The 15,732-nt window shown below is 49.8% G+C and overlaps 4 protein-coding genes across 4 annotated transcripts; 2 read left to right on the top strand and 2 right to left on the bottom strand.

Moving 5' to 3' along the window:
* Positions 1 to 210: 210 nt before the first annotated feature.
* On the bottom strand, positions 211 to 3,558 carry ace1 (putative C2H2 transcription factor (Ace1)). Its single transcript, XM_040838217.1, has 5 exons — positions 3,310 to 3,558; positions 2,656 to 3,235; positions 2,314 to 2,600; positions 484 to 2,253; positions 211 to 347 (listed from the first exon to the last, which is right to left on the bottom strand). Exons 2-4 carry the CDS (start codon positions 3,194 to 3,196, stop codon positions 619 to 621), a joined length of 2,463 nt encoding a protein of 820 aa, XP_040687700.1. The 5' UTR covers positions 3,197 to 3,235; positions 3,310 to 3,558; the 3' UTR covers positions 211 to 347; positions 484 to 618.
* A 288-nt stretch (positions 3,559 to 3,846) lies between these two features.
* Positions 3,847 to 4,741, bottom strand: ASPWEDRAFT_29203 (uncharacterized protein; the record flags this gene model as incomplete). Its single annotated transcript, XM_040833239.1, has 2 exons — positions 3,847 to 4,436; positions 4,561 to 4,741. 2 exons carry the CDS (start codon positions 4,739 to 4,741, stop codon positions 3,847 to 3,849), a joined length of 771 nt encoding a protein of 256 aa, XP_040687701.1.
* A 3,003-nt stretch (positions 4,742 to 7,744) lies between these two features.
* Positions 7,745 to 12,192, top strand: pex6 (AAA family ATPase peroxin 6; the record flags this gene model as incomplete). Its single annotated transcript, XM_040831070.1, has 3 exons — positions 7,745 to 7,934; positions 7,998 to 11,724; positions 11,775 to 12,192. The coding sequence occupies 3 exons, from the start codon at positions 7,745 to 7,747 to the stop codon at positions 12,190 to 12,192; spliced, it is 4,335 nt and encodes a 1,444-aa protein (XP_040687702.1).
* Positions 12,193 to 12,763: 571 nt separating this feature from the next.
* ASPWEDRAFT_554566 (GABA permease GabA) lies at positions 12,764 to 15,488 on the top strand. Its single transcript, XM_040838213.1, has 17 exons — positions 12,764 to 13,070; positions 13,127 to 13,160; positions 13,214 to 13,283; positions 13,352 to 13,424; positions 13,475 to 13,506; positions 13,563 to 13,814; positions 13,865 to 13,943; positions 13,990 to 14,024; positions 14,079 to 14,107; positions 14,157 to 14,189; positions 14,240 to 14,264; positions 14,315 to 14,516; positions 14,566 to 14,643; positions 14,695 to 14,823; positions 14,870 to 15,017; positions 15,066 to 15,144; positions 15,194 to 15,488. The coding sequence occupies exons 1-17, from the start codon at positions 12,988 to 12,990 to the stop codon at positions 15,367 to 15,369; spliced, it is 1,557 nt and encodes a 518-aa protein (XP_040687703.1). The 5' UTR covers positions 12,764 to 12,987; the 3' UTR covers positions 15,370 to 15,488.
* The last annotated feature ends 244 nt before the right edge of the window (positions 15,489 to 15,732 follow it).

Raw genomic sequence — 15,732 nt, forward strand, 5'->3', positions numbered from 1 at the left:
TGCTCAGCCCTGTAGTACCAGGAGAGCCCCGCCCAGGCACCCACCAGCCTCTGATCGGCGAGGTTCGAGCCCGGGGAATCGCTGGCTGGATATTATCTATCCAGTATTAAATCACTATTCTTGGGACGAACAGTTATTGGGTACAGCCACTAAGACCCATCCTAAACGGATCTGTCTCATATCAGTCTACTGGGGCGGTGTTGATTGATATTCTTGTACATTTCAATCCTGGCAGTATGGGTCTGCTCTAAAACAATCTAAACACATGGCACCACGGCCAGCAAATGGGTTGGGCTCATGCTCATACCCTCACGTTTTCAACAAGTCGTTCAAGCAAAAAGCATCAGAAGCAAATGTGAAGCAAGGAGGGCAAAATACAAAGATGCGTTTGGAGACACAAGTCATAGTTCAGGATAGAACAGGCAAGGCAGTATGCTAGCCATGTGAAGAAAAAAAAAATATGAGAAAAACAGGCATTGATACCGTGAAAAGATAATAAAAGTTGTCTGACAATCGCTAAGAAAGAACAAAAAACAGCCATGAAACATCACAATGAGTGAAGAAAGAAAGTAAAAGAAACCCAAAGCGCCCCTTGTCCTATATCCCTAAGTTCATTGATCACAAGAATTCCAAGTCCATGTCGTTTGGAATTGGGTGGTGAGGAGCCCATTGCTGGTTCATGTATCCCACACTCTCTTGGGTGCTAAGAGGAGGGAACATTTGGTTGAGATTCCTCAAGCCCATGTGGTTGCCGTTGGACATGTTCATGGCTCCACCAGCGCCCATGGTGGCATTGTGCTCATACAGGGTGAAGTCATTGCCTGTCTTGGGGCCATTGTACCCGGCTTCGTAAAGGTCATGGGCATTCTCCTCAAATTGGCACGAGCTAGGAGAATACAGGGCGACTTTGCCCTGCTGGAAGGAAAGTGGAGATGGGTTCGAGATAGAGGGATCCCGAGAGAAAGAGTTCATGCCTCTGGCCTCAACGGAATGCGCCGGCGTAAGAAGCTGCATGTTCATCGCGGTAAACTCATCGTCGAAGCTTGCAGTATCCAAATGACCCCAGTCGAGATCGAAGTTGAGACTGTTGTTGTCTGTCGAGGCGTTGGGGGAGTTTTCAAAGCCCATCGAGGAGCCCATTAGGTCGGGGACGGACGTGTTGTCGAAGGATTGACGGTTGCTCATGTCCAATGGAATCAGACCATTGGGGTCACCGGCCTCAAGCTGGTTCTGGAACGCGTCGAAATTGAAAGAAAATCCATTGATGCCAACAGATGGGTCCTCATATGAGTTACTTTCGGAGAACAGCGGGAAGTCATCGCCGCCAGTTCGCGTGGGAGGATCCGCAAATGAAAAAGGAGGGTCTTGAGGGTACCCCATGTCGAAGGGGGAATTGGTGGGACCGCTAGCTGGGGTGGAAACAGCCTTGGAGGCAGGGGTTGAGATGCTAGGTGTTGAGGGGGTCGCTCGAGCGGATCCCTTTCTGCCAGAACGGCCGTTATTCTTAGACCGCACGTACACCCATCCGTGGGCCTTTTCCATGTGCTGCTTGCAGTTGCTCTCCCGCTTAGACTGGTAGGTACATGGCTCGAAGTTGCATCTGAACAAGGCGGGTGCCTTGGAATGCTTGTCATTCATGTGACGGTCCCTCTCCTTTTCGGTTGGCCATCCAAGTCCATAGTACTTGCAGGTCGGCTCGGAGCACTTCCAAGGTCGCGAGTGGGTTTTCTCGTGCTTGGTAAGATCGCAGGGTCTCTTGAAGACCTTGTCACAGTCTTTGCATTTTTGGTTGATGTCCATTGGGGGCGCATTCTTCTTACGACGAGCCATAGAGCGTTCAACCCCTTCATCGAGGGACTCGACGCTCAGAGATCGCTTGAAGGCAGGCAAGGCGTTCTCATCATAAGGCTGTCCTGTCCGCAGAGAAACAGACTGGCCGTCCTTGTGGGCAACAAGCTCCGCAGGACGTCCGGTTTTGGACAAGCCACCCTCCAAAGTAATACGCTCAGATGCACTAGCCTTTTCACCAGGCTGTGGGGAGCCCCGGGCAACCCTGGAACTGTTCCTAGATGCATTAATCATTGCTGCATAGTTACGAATCTGCGCGACGAGGTCGAGGAAGTAACCGTTAGTGTAAGGTCTGTCTGTTGGCAATCGTTGATCCCGCTCGTGGAGGTGATGAACCGAAGTATGAAGGCACTGTATCGTAAATTCGCAAAATCCGAGATACGACGCTCTAGAAACCGCGTGTTGCTTCAAGAGAGAAGAATTATAAGCAAAGCACCTAACGCCTGATCCCAAAAATTCACTTACCGGAGCCAACCACAAAAGTGTCTTTTCAAGATCACGCAGGCAGCCAATTTCTTTATCCACAATGCGCTGAGGGACACTCTGCACAAGGGGATGGAATGGCTTTAATCTCTCCTCCTTAAGAATGGGGACCAGAATAAAGCGCTCAATCTGCTTGCAAGCTGCCCAGTTGAGCTGACGTTTGTCTTGAGCCTCGGGTCCTGAGATTGAACTGGTGATAGCTGACTGTGTTCCCTGTGCACTGGAAGAACCAGACTCCAGGTGTTCAAAAGACACTTGACCGGCTTTGACTGAGAAGGGATAAGCAAAAGACTTTTATTGAATAGGCATGGGAGGGTTAAATACCTTTGCTGTTGTTAGAAGCCGACATAGCTTGGCTGCTGCTGACAGAGGTACCCAGTCCGCTGTCAGAGGCGTGGTAATGACTTTTACGGGCCTTAGCCGGAGGGGCCAAGGGTGGGGTGGATGTGCGCTTGCTGTGCTTCTCCATAGCGGTGTTGGAGTCAATGTGAGCCTGTAGGAAGCCTCGCGGAACAGGAAGGTCGTCTCCGGGCTGGCCTTCGTTGGAGTCGGATGAACCAGGAGAGTTGAGGCTGAGGCGACCCAAGATATCAGCCATACGCTGCTCTCCAGCGGCGATAGCCTCCAGACTCTTGGGGCATGTAGGAGAGCGACGGGGTAAAGACCGGAAGCTTAGTACCGGATCACGATCATCCGACGGCGGGGTGCTGGATGAATGGAAAGTCTCTCCTTTTCTCAGACGCACTTCAGGGCGACATGGCAGGTGGTTTTCAGGCGATGAGGAGGTCGAAAGGGAAGGAGGAGCGTTCTTTAAAGGACGGCGGCGCGGGTGAACCCGGGGCTGCTCAGCCTGAGGAGCGGACATGGCTACCACAGCAGCACGAAGTCACAGGGCAGGAACAGGCTAAGCAGGTTAGCGGGAAGGACCAGAGGGCGCGGACGCTGGATAGTTGGCCAGATCACACCGGAGTGACTCACCAGGCGCGGAGTAATAGTTGCACCCGGGGCAAAAAAAAGTTGTCCAAATGATTCAAATGACGTACGGGGAGTCACTGACTCGACAGTCTCCACGGACAGTCAGTCGTTGTGATTCACAGTCGACTTTAAAAGGAGAGCGTGCCCGTTTGCAGTGAACTGAGCCGCTAGTTGAAACACTCACCGTTGGACGAGTTCTGGGATGGACCCTGAGATATATACTATATATTGGATAATTCAATGATCCAATTGCTTGAATAAGGGTCGGATTGGCAGTGAATCGAGTCGCTGTCTGACCGGATCGAGTCGTACGCAAAGACGGTAAAGCGATATAGGATATATCAGATGGGAGAGAGATGTATGAGTTGAAGGATGGAGTCGATGGAAGGATGGGATGAAAAACGACTGGAAGGATTCGGGTATCCAGGAACAGTCGGCACGTATGGACAGGAACGATATAGGGAGTTGGCAGAGGCTATCGATGTGTCCTTAAGGTGATAAAAAGCGATAAATCAGATAAAAAAGAAGTGGACAAGGCAGTCAAAAAAGAACAAGTAAGTCCGGCAAGGAAAGGCGGAGAGAGATGGATGGAGAAGGACGGTTGAGGTTCAAGGAGAGAGATGAGATGATGGAGGCTGTTCGTCCGGCACGGATCTGCTGGCTGAGGCGTTTTTGGACGTCTGCCTGATAGACGAGCTGGGCTAATCCCAGACAGGCAAGGGCGGCGATGAGGGGGGCAGCTGCCATTGGTTGCTCTTGCTGATTGCGCCCCGCTGGCTGGCGCACTATCCCCGATCGGGAACCGGCGCAGTCGGGAGGGTGCAAATTTTGGGCGGTAGAGTTTTGGCGCTGGAATTTCCAACGTCCATAACTGGTAAGGTGGGCTCTAGACCCACTCCCCGCGCCCTTGGCTCCACCCAATCCATCCCCTCCGTATTGATTATACGGGGGTTGATTGGCTGCAGAGACACCAGTGGGGCCGGCTACTGGATGTTCCGAAAATAAAACACCAACAACGGGGTCGGGCGGTCCAACCCCCCGAGTGAAACTGGCCACGATTCCTACTTGAGCCTCAAAACAAGGGGCACGAGTTGCTGGTAAGGGCGAGAAATAATGTGGATTTAAGACTGCTGTAGAGATTTTTCCATGCAGTATGATCTGTCTCATTCCTTACTCAAGTACGGAGTGCCCCATGGAAGATACAGTGGGATGTTCCGTACAGTAGGTGTTGATACAGTACTACGTCACCTTTACCTGGGTTATCACCATGATCATACGGTGGTTTCCCAGTTCTGCGGCGGAATCTGTACATTTGGCCCCCTCTTCCAGACAGGGGTCCCGACTCCCCCAAAGTCAATCCATGCTTGTCTCTTTCTCCAGCTGACAGATGCGTCTGGCCATACAGCGATGGCCCCGTAACCACAGTCCGTCGCATCCTGGAGCCTCATTCCCAGGGCCTCCGACTCTTTTTTGGCTTCGGACTGCTCACGGCCAATCACAGTGCCAGCTTCGCCATAATCTGTCGGTGACTCTGTTTCTCTTCATGACGACAGCTTCACCTGGGGTAAGTCGAGATTTTCAGAGAATCATACACAGGCTACGGAAACGTGAAAGCCTACTCTGCCCGAGATCTGCGTCTGCATAAGCGGCTGCTTCAAACCCTCGAATGTTGGAACTCCGCCACACTGTCACTACTAACTATTGCTTCGCCATTGTCCTCTGGGGCGTTGGTCGCTCTGGCCATTATGATTCGCTTTCAAGCTTTTTATAATATCACTACTTATGAATTAGCCATCCCACTCATGCAACATCCAAAACATCGCACGGAACGAAGGCAGCGCAATTATTGATCGCTGGAAAATGCCAAGCGATTAGATTCGACCGCCATCAACCATCATCACGTCTACCCATCATCCATCATTTCTCGTACAGAATAGAGTCGAAGGTTCATCTGTGACTCATTCTTTTATGGTTGACTCGGTGGTTCGTTCTCGATCGCTGTCAGATCAGAACTACCAAGGATCACTAAGCGCATCTCCAGCAGTCTCGTGTGCCTTGGTAGCCATTTACTCGTCTCTACCGGGACCACGTAACGATCATCTCTCTTGCATCATCCAGCTGGGTATGACTGTTTCTGTGTCAGATACTACTGTCTTGGCTTGCTCAATACCCTGGAACATGCAGCCAGTCTGAATTCAATTCACTATCCTACCCAGGCATCGCCAATATCTGTTCTCAAATCGATGATGGCTCTCCTTGTCACCATGCTCTATCATCTGATGTCGTCAAATCGATTCATGCTGAAGTAATCACAGTAATATTGTCATGGGCTGATTTAGCAATCTCTTGCTGTTTTAACAACTCACGCATATAATAGTCATTAATAATCTTTCATAATTCAGGGATAATTAAACTTCTGCACAGTCAGTTACTTTGTTATAATTGGATCATCACATTACCTGCTGCACATGCATATACAAGATACTCTATTAGAAGACATCTAATAACAATTTATTCAGAGACACGTTTCCTCCCCGATAATGATACCATTATATCACTAGCAACACCAACAATTATAATTCTGTTCACATCTGCAGGTTGACCGACAGCTCACCTGTGAAGTCGTTGATATTGATGACATACGAAGCATGTGCAGCATATGCAGCGATGGTGTCTCGGATAACAGGAGAGACAGATTAATATATCATATTTACAATCCGGATTCCTGTTTCAGTACGAAGCAGTATCTGGTCGATGACTACGGCAGAGACGCCCTGTGATTCTAGCCACCTATTCACCCAGCTCATCGTCTCTATAATTGCAACTCAGAGTCAGGCTGTGAAGAAGAACTCAGGAAGTTGGTGATGATGTCTTTGCATTGCCTCAGAGATAATCGAGCCGAAAGTAATCATCAGAAATACCCATGCCTGAGCCCAGCCCTAACTGAATAACTGCAATACACCTTTGAGTAACCTTGCCTAGGTAGATGGGTTCTAGAATATTTCCTGTTCTGTATGATAAATTGAACACTGAGACTCAAAGTCAGAATTTACATACCTACATTACCTGGAGTATCTAGAATAGTATAAAGAATTTGGCTAGGTACATAGTAGATATACAGCACTGTTCTTTCGGGTTTGGCCGAAGCACTGGCTGGGTAGGTACACTACTATGGCATACAATAGTTCTCGGGCATACAGAGATATCAAGTTCAAAACTTGGCAGTTTCTATGAAGTGGATACCTGGTAGTCTATAAGATAGTTACTATAATCAACCACTTAATCTGATACTATTATTCCCTGATTATTCTGCCCTTTATTGCACTGAATTGTTATATTTAGTATAGAGTGAGATGGCCTGGTGGTTTATCTCACTTTACCAACTACTTCCATTGGCCCATATTGAACTTAATCCCCGACTGGCTTTAGCTGAAGATTGAAGAGTCCACGTCAATGCAGGCCAGTTTGCAACTTTGCAGCCTATTCATCGATTTGGCGTTTTTACAGACGATCTTTGTCGTTATGATACTTTATTTTTAGAGTACACGAGGACCCCGCTGTTTAGTTTAGGTTGTGATGATTCCAAACATAGCAGCGGAGAATAGGCAGAACCTTTTATCAACCGACAGATGAGACATCTTCTATTTGCTTCTTTGTTTCTTTTTATTTCTCTCTTTGATACTGCATAATGCATATAATGTGTTGCCTGTCCAGTGGATTCTCAACTCGGATACTAAATTTGAGGTAGGACTGACATGTTGTGGAGTACCGAGATCAATGCTCATATATATTCCGAGGTAGACTAGAGACGCCGATAAACGGATACTGATAACACTTTCCCTGCTCATCTTTACTTCCAGTAAAAAAACAGAATTACCAACCACGATGAACAGACTGTCATCAACATCCTCGTGCTTATTGGAATGCTGCCCTCGTTCTCTCCACAATCTGATCCCGCATTGACACGCGGAGAAGAGGGAATGAGGGGGAAGTCTTGGCAGTCAAACTGCGCAGTTGATCCATCCACCTTCATGATTCTGTTGGAAAGTATTATACCCAGTACAGTGTAATAGTATCACAGCGTAGCAGTAGGATCTATCCCCAGAATAAATAATCAATATAAGATGCCATCAGGAGATTGCGCTGGAGATCATCCCGTGAAGCTGTTGAACCTCGGCTTCGGACGCCGGCAGAAAGTCGGGCGGTACCGAGATAGCCAGACTGCAGCAATCCCCCGGACTTTCGATCGCTCCTCGAACACCTTGACCTGGTGAACCTTTCTGCTACGCCTTGAGGCTTCTTGCTTTTGTTTTACGGCCGTCGCTCGTAATATGAACTGTTGTTGATTTCCTCTACTCCCTCAGCTTCCCTCGCACTTATCGCAACAGACATTACCCGACGACGGCAATTGGCCGGATACGACAGTTGGTGCTCGAAGATGGACTTTGAGCATTACGGACAGAGCTCCGAGCAGCCTAAACGACGCAGACGCAATGTTGGAAGGCGGAAACAGCGCAATAAAGCTCCAATCTCTGCTCGTCTGACGCTGGACCATCAACTGCCTGGTGCGGTCGGTGTGGTGTCGGACGATCTGGCCAACGACCTCTTCCAGCAACGAGGTCTGACAGGTGAGTGTGATAGCTTCCCCTGATGAGATTGTTACCCCGGCTAATCATCTACGATTGTGACAGGTGCCGAGGATGAAATTCTCCATGTTGCCATCTCGCCGTATACTCCGAGCTACAACTCCGTGGAGGATCTTGCCTGGACCATAATTCCCGTGCGGGTCCAGTCTGCGGAGCGCTCTCGGACTGCCCCAATTCCTTATTCAACAGTCATATTCCCAGATGCAGCAGATACATTGCAGCCGTTTCTGCAAGCGTTGACCAAGCTCGACCCCACGCGCCACTCTCTCCACGCCCAACGTGTCATTGAGATCCGGGTGTTGGATGTTGTACCGTTGAATCTGGATACGGTGTATGTGACGGTTGAGCGGAACCTCCTCCGGAACCACGATGATGTCCAGAGCAAGTTTGGAGGTGGTTTCCCCTCCAGCCTCAACACCCTAAATGGCCTTCGAGGAAAGCCAGGGAAAGACTTGGAGCCAAAAAGGTACACAAAGAAAGCTGCAGCAGAAGCAGAGGAACGACTTACTGCGGCAGTGCGTCAGGCACTGGGAGCGCAGAAGGTTGTGCATACTGGCGATGTACTGCCACTCCCTTTACCGCCGCATCCTATCACCTACGCCGCACCACCTCCGGCGCACATCTCGTTTTGCGAGCCCGTTTCGCAGGGTTTATTGATGCCGTCGACAAAGATTGTCCTTATCCAGGCCCGACCGCATGGGCACCGATCACAAAAAAGCTTGCCACCCCGATCCAGCCTCCTCAAGCAGGTGGCGGAAGACGAGGCGGATGACACTTCCAACGAGCAGTTTTTCTCTGCTGCCGAAGATAAGCAGACAGAGACGGAGATGGAAAGTACTTCGCCTCCCGATGACTCGGAGACTGAGGGCTCCGTGGGGAACGCGAGTGACACTTCTGATGATTCCCTGGAGGATATGATCTCTCTCAGTGCCCCGGAGCTTCCACAGGCGCCATCCGGTGCCATGTCGGCATTTTCTTCGGCTACGCCTCGCGCGGGAGGCCGTCGGGCTGATGGGGTTCACACCCCAGGGTCTGTAGCCTCTAATTTTACATCGGCCACTATGCGCCCCGGTCGTGGCGGGGGCAAGGTCTTCAAGGCGGAAGGCTTACTGCGCAGTATACCTAACGAGCTCCTGCACCCTAAACCACGCGAAGATGATGATGTGGACTCTTTCATCTTCGTGGACATCAGCACGCTTGCCAAGATCGGATGTTTCTCTGGAGACTGGGTGAGAATCGAAGCTACCGAAGAGACCCAGGTGAACATGTTCGCCTCGATTAACCTCGGAAGCTTTAACAACATCGAGGAAGATTCTGGCGACTGGCGTGCTGTCAAGGTATACGGCATAGCTGGACTCCCGTCGGCCAAACCGCGGTACTCCATCAACCAGTCTGCAGAAAGACGCTCAAGTGTTTCACAACGCGCGCCCTTACGCTTGACCCCTTCGGTGTTTGTTCCTCCACTGTTGCTTGGTAACCTCGAAAACCCAAAGTATCTACGGATATCTCAGATGACCTTTGCCACTGCCAACGGGGCATCGAAGCCTGGTCTCCTGCATCAGATGAAGTCTAGCCCCGCCAGAAACCCGCCCCTGGCCAAGGAGGTGACCTTGCTCAAAGTATCTACACCTCTTTCTATGGATCGCGTTCTTCAGCCGGCCTTGTTCGCGGGACTGAAACAGTACTTTGAATCCAGACGGCGGCTCTTGAAGAGTGGTGACCTCGTTGGAATCAGTGTGGATGAAGGGCTTGGAAGAGCCGTCTTCTCAGGAAATGCAGCTACAGATGGCGGAAACCAGGAAGAAGAATTGACCGCCCGATTGGGCCAGGTCGGGGAATCAACCCAGTCTAGAAAGGTTGGCGTTGCGTGGTTCCGCGTGGGCCATGTTGTCCCTACTTCTGAAGAACAGGATGGAGCGGGAGAAGACCAGTGGGGAGGGGTTGCAGTCATCGATTCGGCAACTACGAGAATGGTCCAGGCTGGAAGTGACGTGAGCAGAGTTCCAGGAACCCTGGGCAACGGATGGGAGTACTGGCTTGGAGTGAAGACAATTCCGAAAGCAATCGGAGACTCCCCCAGCTCCCATGGCTTGATCACCGAGCCACCGCAGTCTTTCATTCCTCCATTGCAGGGGCGCATTCGCGACCTGATGTCAGCGGCTACGAGTCCTCGCGCGATCCAACTTGGCATGAAGCCCGTCGTTATCCTTCTCAGATCACAACAGAGAAATATCGGAAAAGCAACGATAGCTACACGGGCTTGTGCTGATATTGGTCTTCATACCTTCCCTATCGACGCTTACGATATTCTTACTGAAGGCGGTGCGAATGGAGGCGATGTCAAGACTGAGGGATACCTGAAAGCAAGAGCGGAGCGTGCTTTCCACTGCGGGGCAAACTGCACGGCACTTCTGATCAGACACATCGACGTGTTAACGGCTGATCGAATGGTTACGGCAATGGCTGAGATTGTTGCTGAAGCTCGTGTTATTATTGCGACTACGACCGACGTTGAGCAGATCCCCGAAGGAATCCGCAGCATGTTTACGCACGAGTTTGAAATGACTGCCCCCGAAGAAAAAGAACGAGAGGGTATCCTCCAAAACGCTGTTTCAGACCGAAGCATCAAGCTTTCCGCCGACGTGGAGCTAAGCACAGTGGCTCTGAAGACCGCTGCGTTGGTTGCTGGGGACTTGGTTGATGTTGTCGAACGAGCTGCTGCTGTGAGAACTGCTCGCTTGGAGAAATTGGCCGAGACTGCTAGTAAGGAACAGCAAGGGTCGAAGGTGAGCGTTCGGGATGTGCTTGTTTCCGGGGGCGATACAGCACGAGGCATCACCAAGGTCGACTTTGACGCTGCCGTTGAAGCCGCAAGGAAGAACTTTGCCGACTCGATTGGTGCACCCAAGATTCCCAATGTTGGCTGGGACGATGTTGGTGGCTTGACCAATGTCAAGGATGCCCTTGTTGAAACCATCCAGCTGCCACTTGAGCGTCCTGAGCTGTTTGCCAAGGGCATGAAGAAGCGCAGTGGTATTTTGTTCTACGGTCCGCCTGGTACCGGAAAGACATTGCTTGCGAAGGCTATTGCAACCGAATTCTCTCTCAACTTTTTCTCCGTCAAGGGTCCTGAGCTGTTGAACATGTACATTGGTGAGTCGGAAGCCAACGTGCGACGGGTGTTCCAGCGTGCGCGCGATGCCCGTCCATGCGTTGTGTTCTTTGACGAACTGGACTCGGTTGCCCCCAAGCGAGGAAACCAGGGAGACAGTGGTGGTGTGATGGATCGTATTGTCAGTCAGTTGCTTGCAGAACTGGACGGCATGAACGGAGGCGAAGAAAACAGTGGTGGCGTGTTTGTGATCGGAGCAACCAACCGTCCTGATCTGTTGGATACGGCCCTTCTCCGCCCCGGTCGTTTCGACAAGATGCTTTATCTCGGCGTGTCCGACACGCACGATAAGCAGGCCACTATCCTTGAAGCTCTGACCAGGAAGTTCACTCTTGACCCTAAGGTCTCACTCAGTCGGGTTGCCGAGAAATTGCCCCTGACCTATACCGGTGCGGACTTGTACGCGCTTGGCTCGGATGCGATGCTCAAGGCGATTACGCGCAAGGCTACGGCGGTGGATGAGAAGATTAAGCAGCTCCCGGGTGGACCTGTCAGTACCGCGTACTTTTTCGACCACATTGCGACGCCGGAGGATGTGGCTGTGATGGTTACTGAGGAGGACTTTTTCGAGGCACAAGATGAGCTTGTTCCCAGTGTTAGGTATGTTTTTACTACATTTCAAATTAAAGAAAAATGCTAACAGCAAGCAGCGCCAAAGAACTGGAACACTTTGAACGAATCCGACAGACGTTTGAGTCGGTTGACAAGCAAAAACAAGAAGGCGACGCTAAAGCGCCACAAACTATACAGGATGCCCTTGAGGCTCTGAACATGGGCAACGAGATTGATGAGCGCATCATTGACGGACCCGTTACGAATGGCGACCATGGACTACCGGTCGTCAAAGGCAAGGGAGCTAATGGACCCACGGCATCTCGCAGCGCGAGTAACCACTCGGTCAGCAGCAAAGGAAAGGGGAAGGGCAGTCTTCGGGGGAAGAACAAGAGCGTGGTAGAGAATGGAACGGGGGGATATGAGGATGTTGGAGAGGAGGATTTGAATGACGGCGATGATGATTACATAGTACGGACGGATCATCTGGCGAATCCATCAGGAAGATCTGTATGAATATAGATTCTGTATATAGCAGTATGATATAATGTTACTACCTCGTGGGTATACGGTCGCAATTGATGCTGATAGAGACAGATAAGAACACACCGAGAGTGGAGCTTATCAGCCCATTAAGTATTCGCATCACCAACACAGCAACTATCAGAACATCGCAATAAGAATTATTGCTGCGAGACGAAACGCCTATCGAACCTTCCACCGTCTGCTTTTCTCTTTCTAGCCTTCTTCTCCGTTCGTCGTCCCCCCTTCGGCCTCTCCCCGTCTCTATCGCTGCTGATCGCCTCGCCTTCGTCCCTCCGACTGGCTCTCGTCGCCTTGTCTCGGTCTTTTCCACAAATCATCGTCTACGATCTGCTTCTTCTTCCATTCCCCGCCCTTATCTTGTCCGAAGTGTTAAAAAAAAAAAGTCGCATACTAGCTTACTCCAACGGCTTCATCTGTCTGGAATTATGTAAATGCTGCGATGATGCTGGATGGATGGTTCTTCCCCGCAACACTGGTGGATCGGAATCCCCAGAGGCCCCTGGGGTGAGGTTGGGACGGTGGATGCCATCATCATTCTTATTATCAGTATTTATTACGCTTGTTCGGTCAATATCTCTCTGCCCTTTCAGCTGAGAGACGCTCCCCACCCCTTCACCTGCAGCTCTTCACCCTTCCACCTTTTCCCTCTTCCTCTTTCAACTCTTCCTTTTTTCAAAACTCGACTTCTCTCTGTTTCATTGACAGAATATTAATTGTCATCGGTTTTATTTCAATTTGTCTTGAATTGTCTCTATCACCGTCACTATGAAGGGTATTGAGGGCGATGACGATGCGCAGCTGGCTGCCATGGGCCACAAGGCCGAATTGAATCGCAATTTCTCCATGCTGTACGTTTCCTTCATCGATTGTATATGATATGCAGTCATCTAATTATTTTCTACAGGTCCATGTTGGGTCTAGCCTTTGCTATTCTAAATGTATGTCATTGAAAATCCCCAACCTCGCGTGGCGGAGGGCTGATCATCTACAGTCGTGGACTGCCCTGTCGGCAAGTTTATCGCTTAGTCTTCCTTCGGGTGGGAGTACGAGTGTTGTCTGGGGTATGTTTTCTTTTTCTGTTGGGTCAATTTGTTGTACTCTGGCTAACATTGTGGTTTGTTTGGTTCAGGTTTGATCACTGCTGGTTTCTGTAACCTGTGTATAGCGGCTTCGTTGGCTGAATTCCTCTCTGCTTATCCTACGTTAGTTTCGATTCGATGGCTTTTCATATATACATGCTGATGGTTGATAGTGCTGGTGGGCAATATCACTGGGTTGCAGCTAGTGAGTATCTATTTTGAATTGTTCCGCCGTCTATTGTCTAACCTAATACTTTCCAGTCTCCTGGAAGAGATGGATGCCTATCCTATCCTGGATCACTGGCTGGGCCAATGTTTCTGGTTGGGTCGCTTTGGTCGCCACCGGTGGGCTGCTGGGAAGTGAACTCATCATGGGAGTTATTTCCATGATGAACCCTTCGTATCAATCTGAGCGCTGGCACCAATTCCTACTGTACATTGCGTACAACGTTCTCGGCTTCCTCATCAATGGGTTGATGAATTCTGCCCTCCCGTATTTCACCAAAGCTGCCTGTGAGTCTCCTCTGTTCGGTATATTTATGGAAGATACTGACATATCCAAGTCATCTGGTCTATTAGTGGTTTCACCATTATCTGCATTACAGTTTTGGCATGCTCGTCCGGTGATTTTAACACTGGAAAGTAAGGATTATCTGTCCTGGAAATACCCAACATGCTGACTGTTTAGGTTTGTTTTTGGTGATTTTATCAACACGACAGGCTGTATGTATAACCATTGCTTTTTCATACACAGAGAAACAAAGCTAACTTTTCTAGGGCCTGATGGACTTGCTTGGTTGCTGGGTGTATGTTTTGTTCCTTTAACGGTATTCAATGATTCTAATTAGTGTATAGCTGCTCCAAGGAGGTCTTGGTGTCACTGGATTTGTGAGTACTCCGACATATACCTTTTATCATTCTCATGCTAACGGACCAAGGATGGCGTCGCCCATATGATTGAAGGTAGCCTCACCGAAAATACCCACCAAAGAACACACGCTAAACTATTGCAGAAATCCCCAACCCCTCTGTCGAAGGCCCGAAAATCATGGTATACTGTGTTATGATTGGAATGGTGACTGGATCCATCTTCTTGGTTGTGATGCTCTTTGTTGCCGGCAACATCAACGATGTGATCGACTCGTCTGCTGGGCCATTGTTGCAGATTCTCAAGAATGCTACCAAGAGTAACGCTGGAGCTATCTGTCTTCTCATGTGGGTTGCTTTACTTTATGCCAGAGATATGTGTACTGACTGAGATAAGCTTCCCTCTCGTCTGCATGCTGTTTGCAACAACCACCATCATGACGACTAGTAGCCGTATGGTCTATGCCTTTGCAAGGTATTTATCTCCCTAAAAGTCTTCTACAATCCCTGTAATAACCATAAACAGAGACGGTGGTCTTCCTGCTTCTCCCTTTTTCTCCAAGGTTCACCCCAAGCTCAAGGTGCCCTTGAACGCCTTGATGTTGACTGTCGGTTTGGTCGTCATCTTCGGCTGCATCTTCCTTGGTTCTTCGAGGTAAGTTCTTATCCATGTTCTTTTCATACTCTGCTAACTAGAGCAGTGCCTTTAACGCTATAATTTCCTCGTCCGTGGTCATGCTCGACATCGCATACGGCATTCCTATTGCAGTGAATTGCATCCGAGGACGCAAGATGCTTCCAGAGCGATCTTTCGTTCTTCCCAACGCCATCGCCTGGATTGCCAATATCGTATGTTGCCTGAGACCATTTTACTGAGACTTGGCTAATAATTCCTAGATTGCCCTCGCATACATCTCTCTCACCACCGTGCTTTTCCTCTTCCCTCCCGAGAAGATCGTCACCGGAAGCAACATGAGTAGGTTGTCCACCCGAATACGCAAGAGAAAGCGCTAACCCGACACCAGACTACTGTGTGGCTGCATTTGGAATCATCTTGATCATCTCAACATTCCAATGGTTTGTCGACGGCCGTAAGAACTTCGTCGGACCCCGAGTCGACGTGGATGTGATTTCGGGCGAGCCATCTGGCCATGCGGAGCCTGAAACCGGCCACGGTGATTATAAAAGTAGTGGGAAGTAATTTGCTACAATATGATGGAAGAAACAGGCTGGTCCGATATCTTGAGAATTTGAGAAATCTTGTATTTAGAGCGTCATCATTCTTGCCCGAGAAATCCACACTGTGTACAATGTAATAGCTGTTTGGCTCATTTGCATCACTACGTCATTGCCACCTGAGGCCACCCACTCCACCCCAACAACAGCACGGCTTCGAATCCCCACAATTTGTTTAGTTTTTGAGATCACCGTTGGGCCTCAGACCACATGGTTATCACTTCTCTGGAAAGTTACATACAGGTCTAGATGAGGTGGGCTTAAAATCCGACGTACCTGCATTATCTTCCATATTGTGCGACCATAACCTTCTTCCCCAGCGGTGAAG

Source organism: Aspergillus wentii (genome assembly GCF_001890725.1).
Source record: "Aspergillus wentii DTO 134E9 unplaced genomic scaffold ASPWEscaffold_5, whole genome shotgun sequence".
Taxonomy (NCBI): Eukaryota; Fungi; Ascomycota; class Eurotiomycetes; order Eurotiales; family Aspergillaceae; genus Aspergillus; species Aspergillus wentii.

Excerpts from the sequence above, each read along its gene's own strand:
- ace1 (XM_040838217.1), bottom strand. The coding sequence starts at position 3,196 with ATGTCCGCTCCTCAGGCTGAGCAGCCCCGGGTTCACCCGCGCCGCCGT. Across the intron at positions 2,601-2,655 it reads GGCTTCTAACAACAGCAAAG|TCAAAGCCGGTCAAGTGTCT; the intron begins GTATTTAACCCT and ends ATCCCTTCTCAG. Across the intron at positions 2,254-2,313 it reads CACTTTTGTGGTTGGCTCCG|CAACACGCGGTTTCTAGAGC; the intron begins GTAAGTGAATTT and ends TCTCTCTTGAAG.
- ASPWEDRAFT_554566 (XM_040838213.1), top strand. The coding sequence starts at position 12,988 with ATGAAGGGTATTGAGGGCGATGACGATGCGCAGCTGGCTGCCATGGGC. Across the intron at positions 14,265-14,314 it reads CGTCGCCCATATGATTGAAG|AAATCCCCAACCCCTCTGTC; the intron begins GTAGCCTCACCG and ends AAACTATTGCAG. Across the intron at positions 15,018-15,065 it reads TCGCCTGGATTGCCAATATC|ATTGCCCTCGCATACATCTC; the intron begins GTATGTTGCCTG and ends AATAATTCCTAG.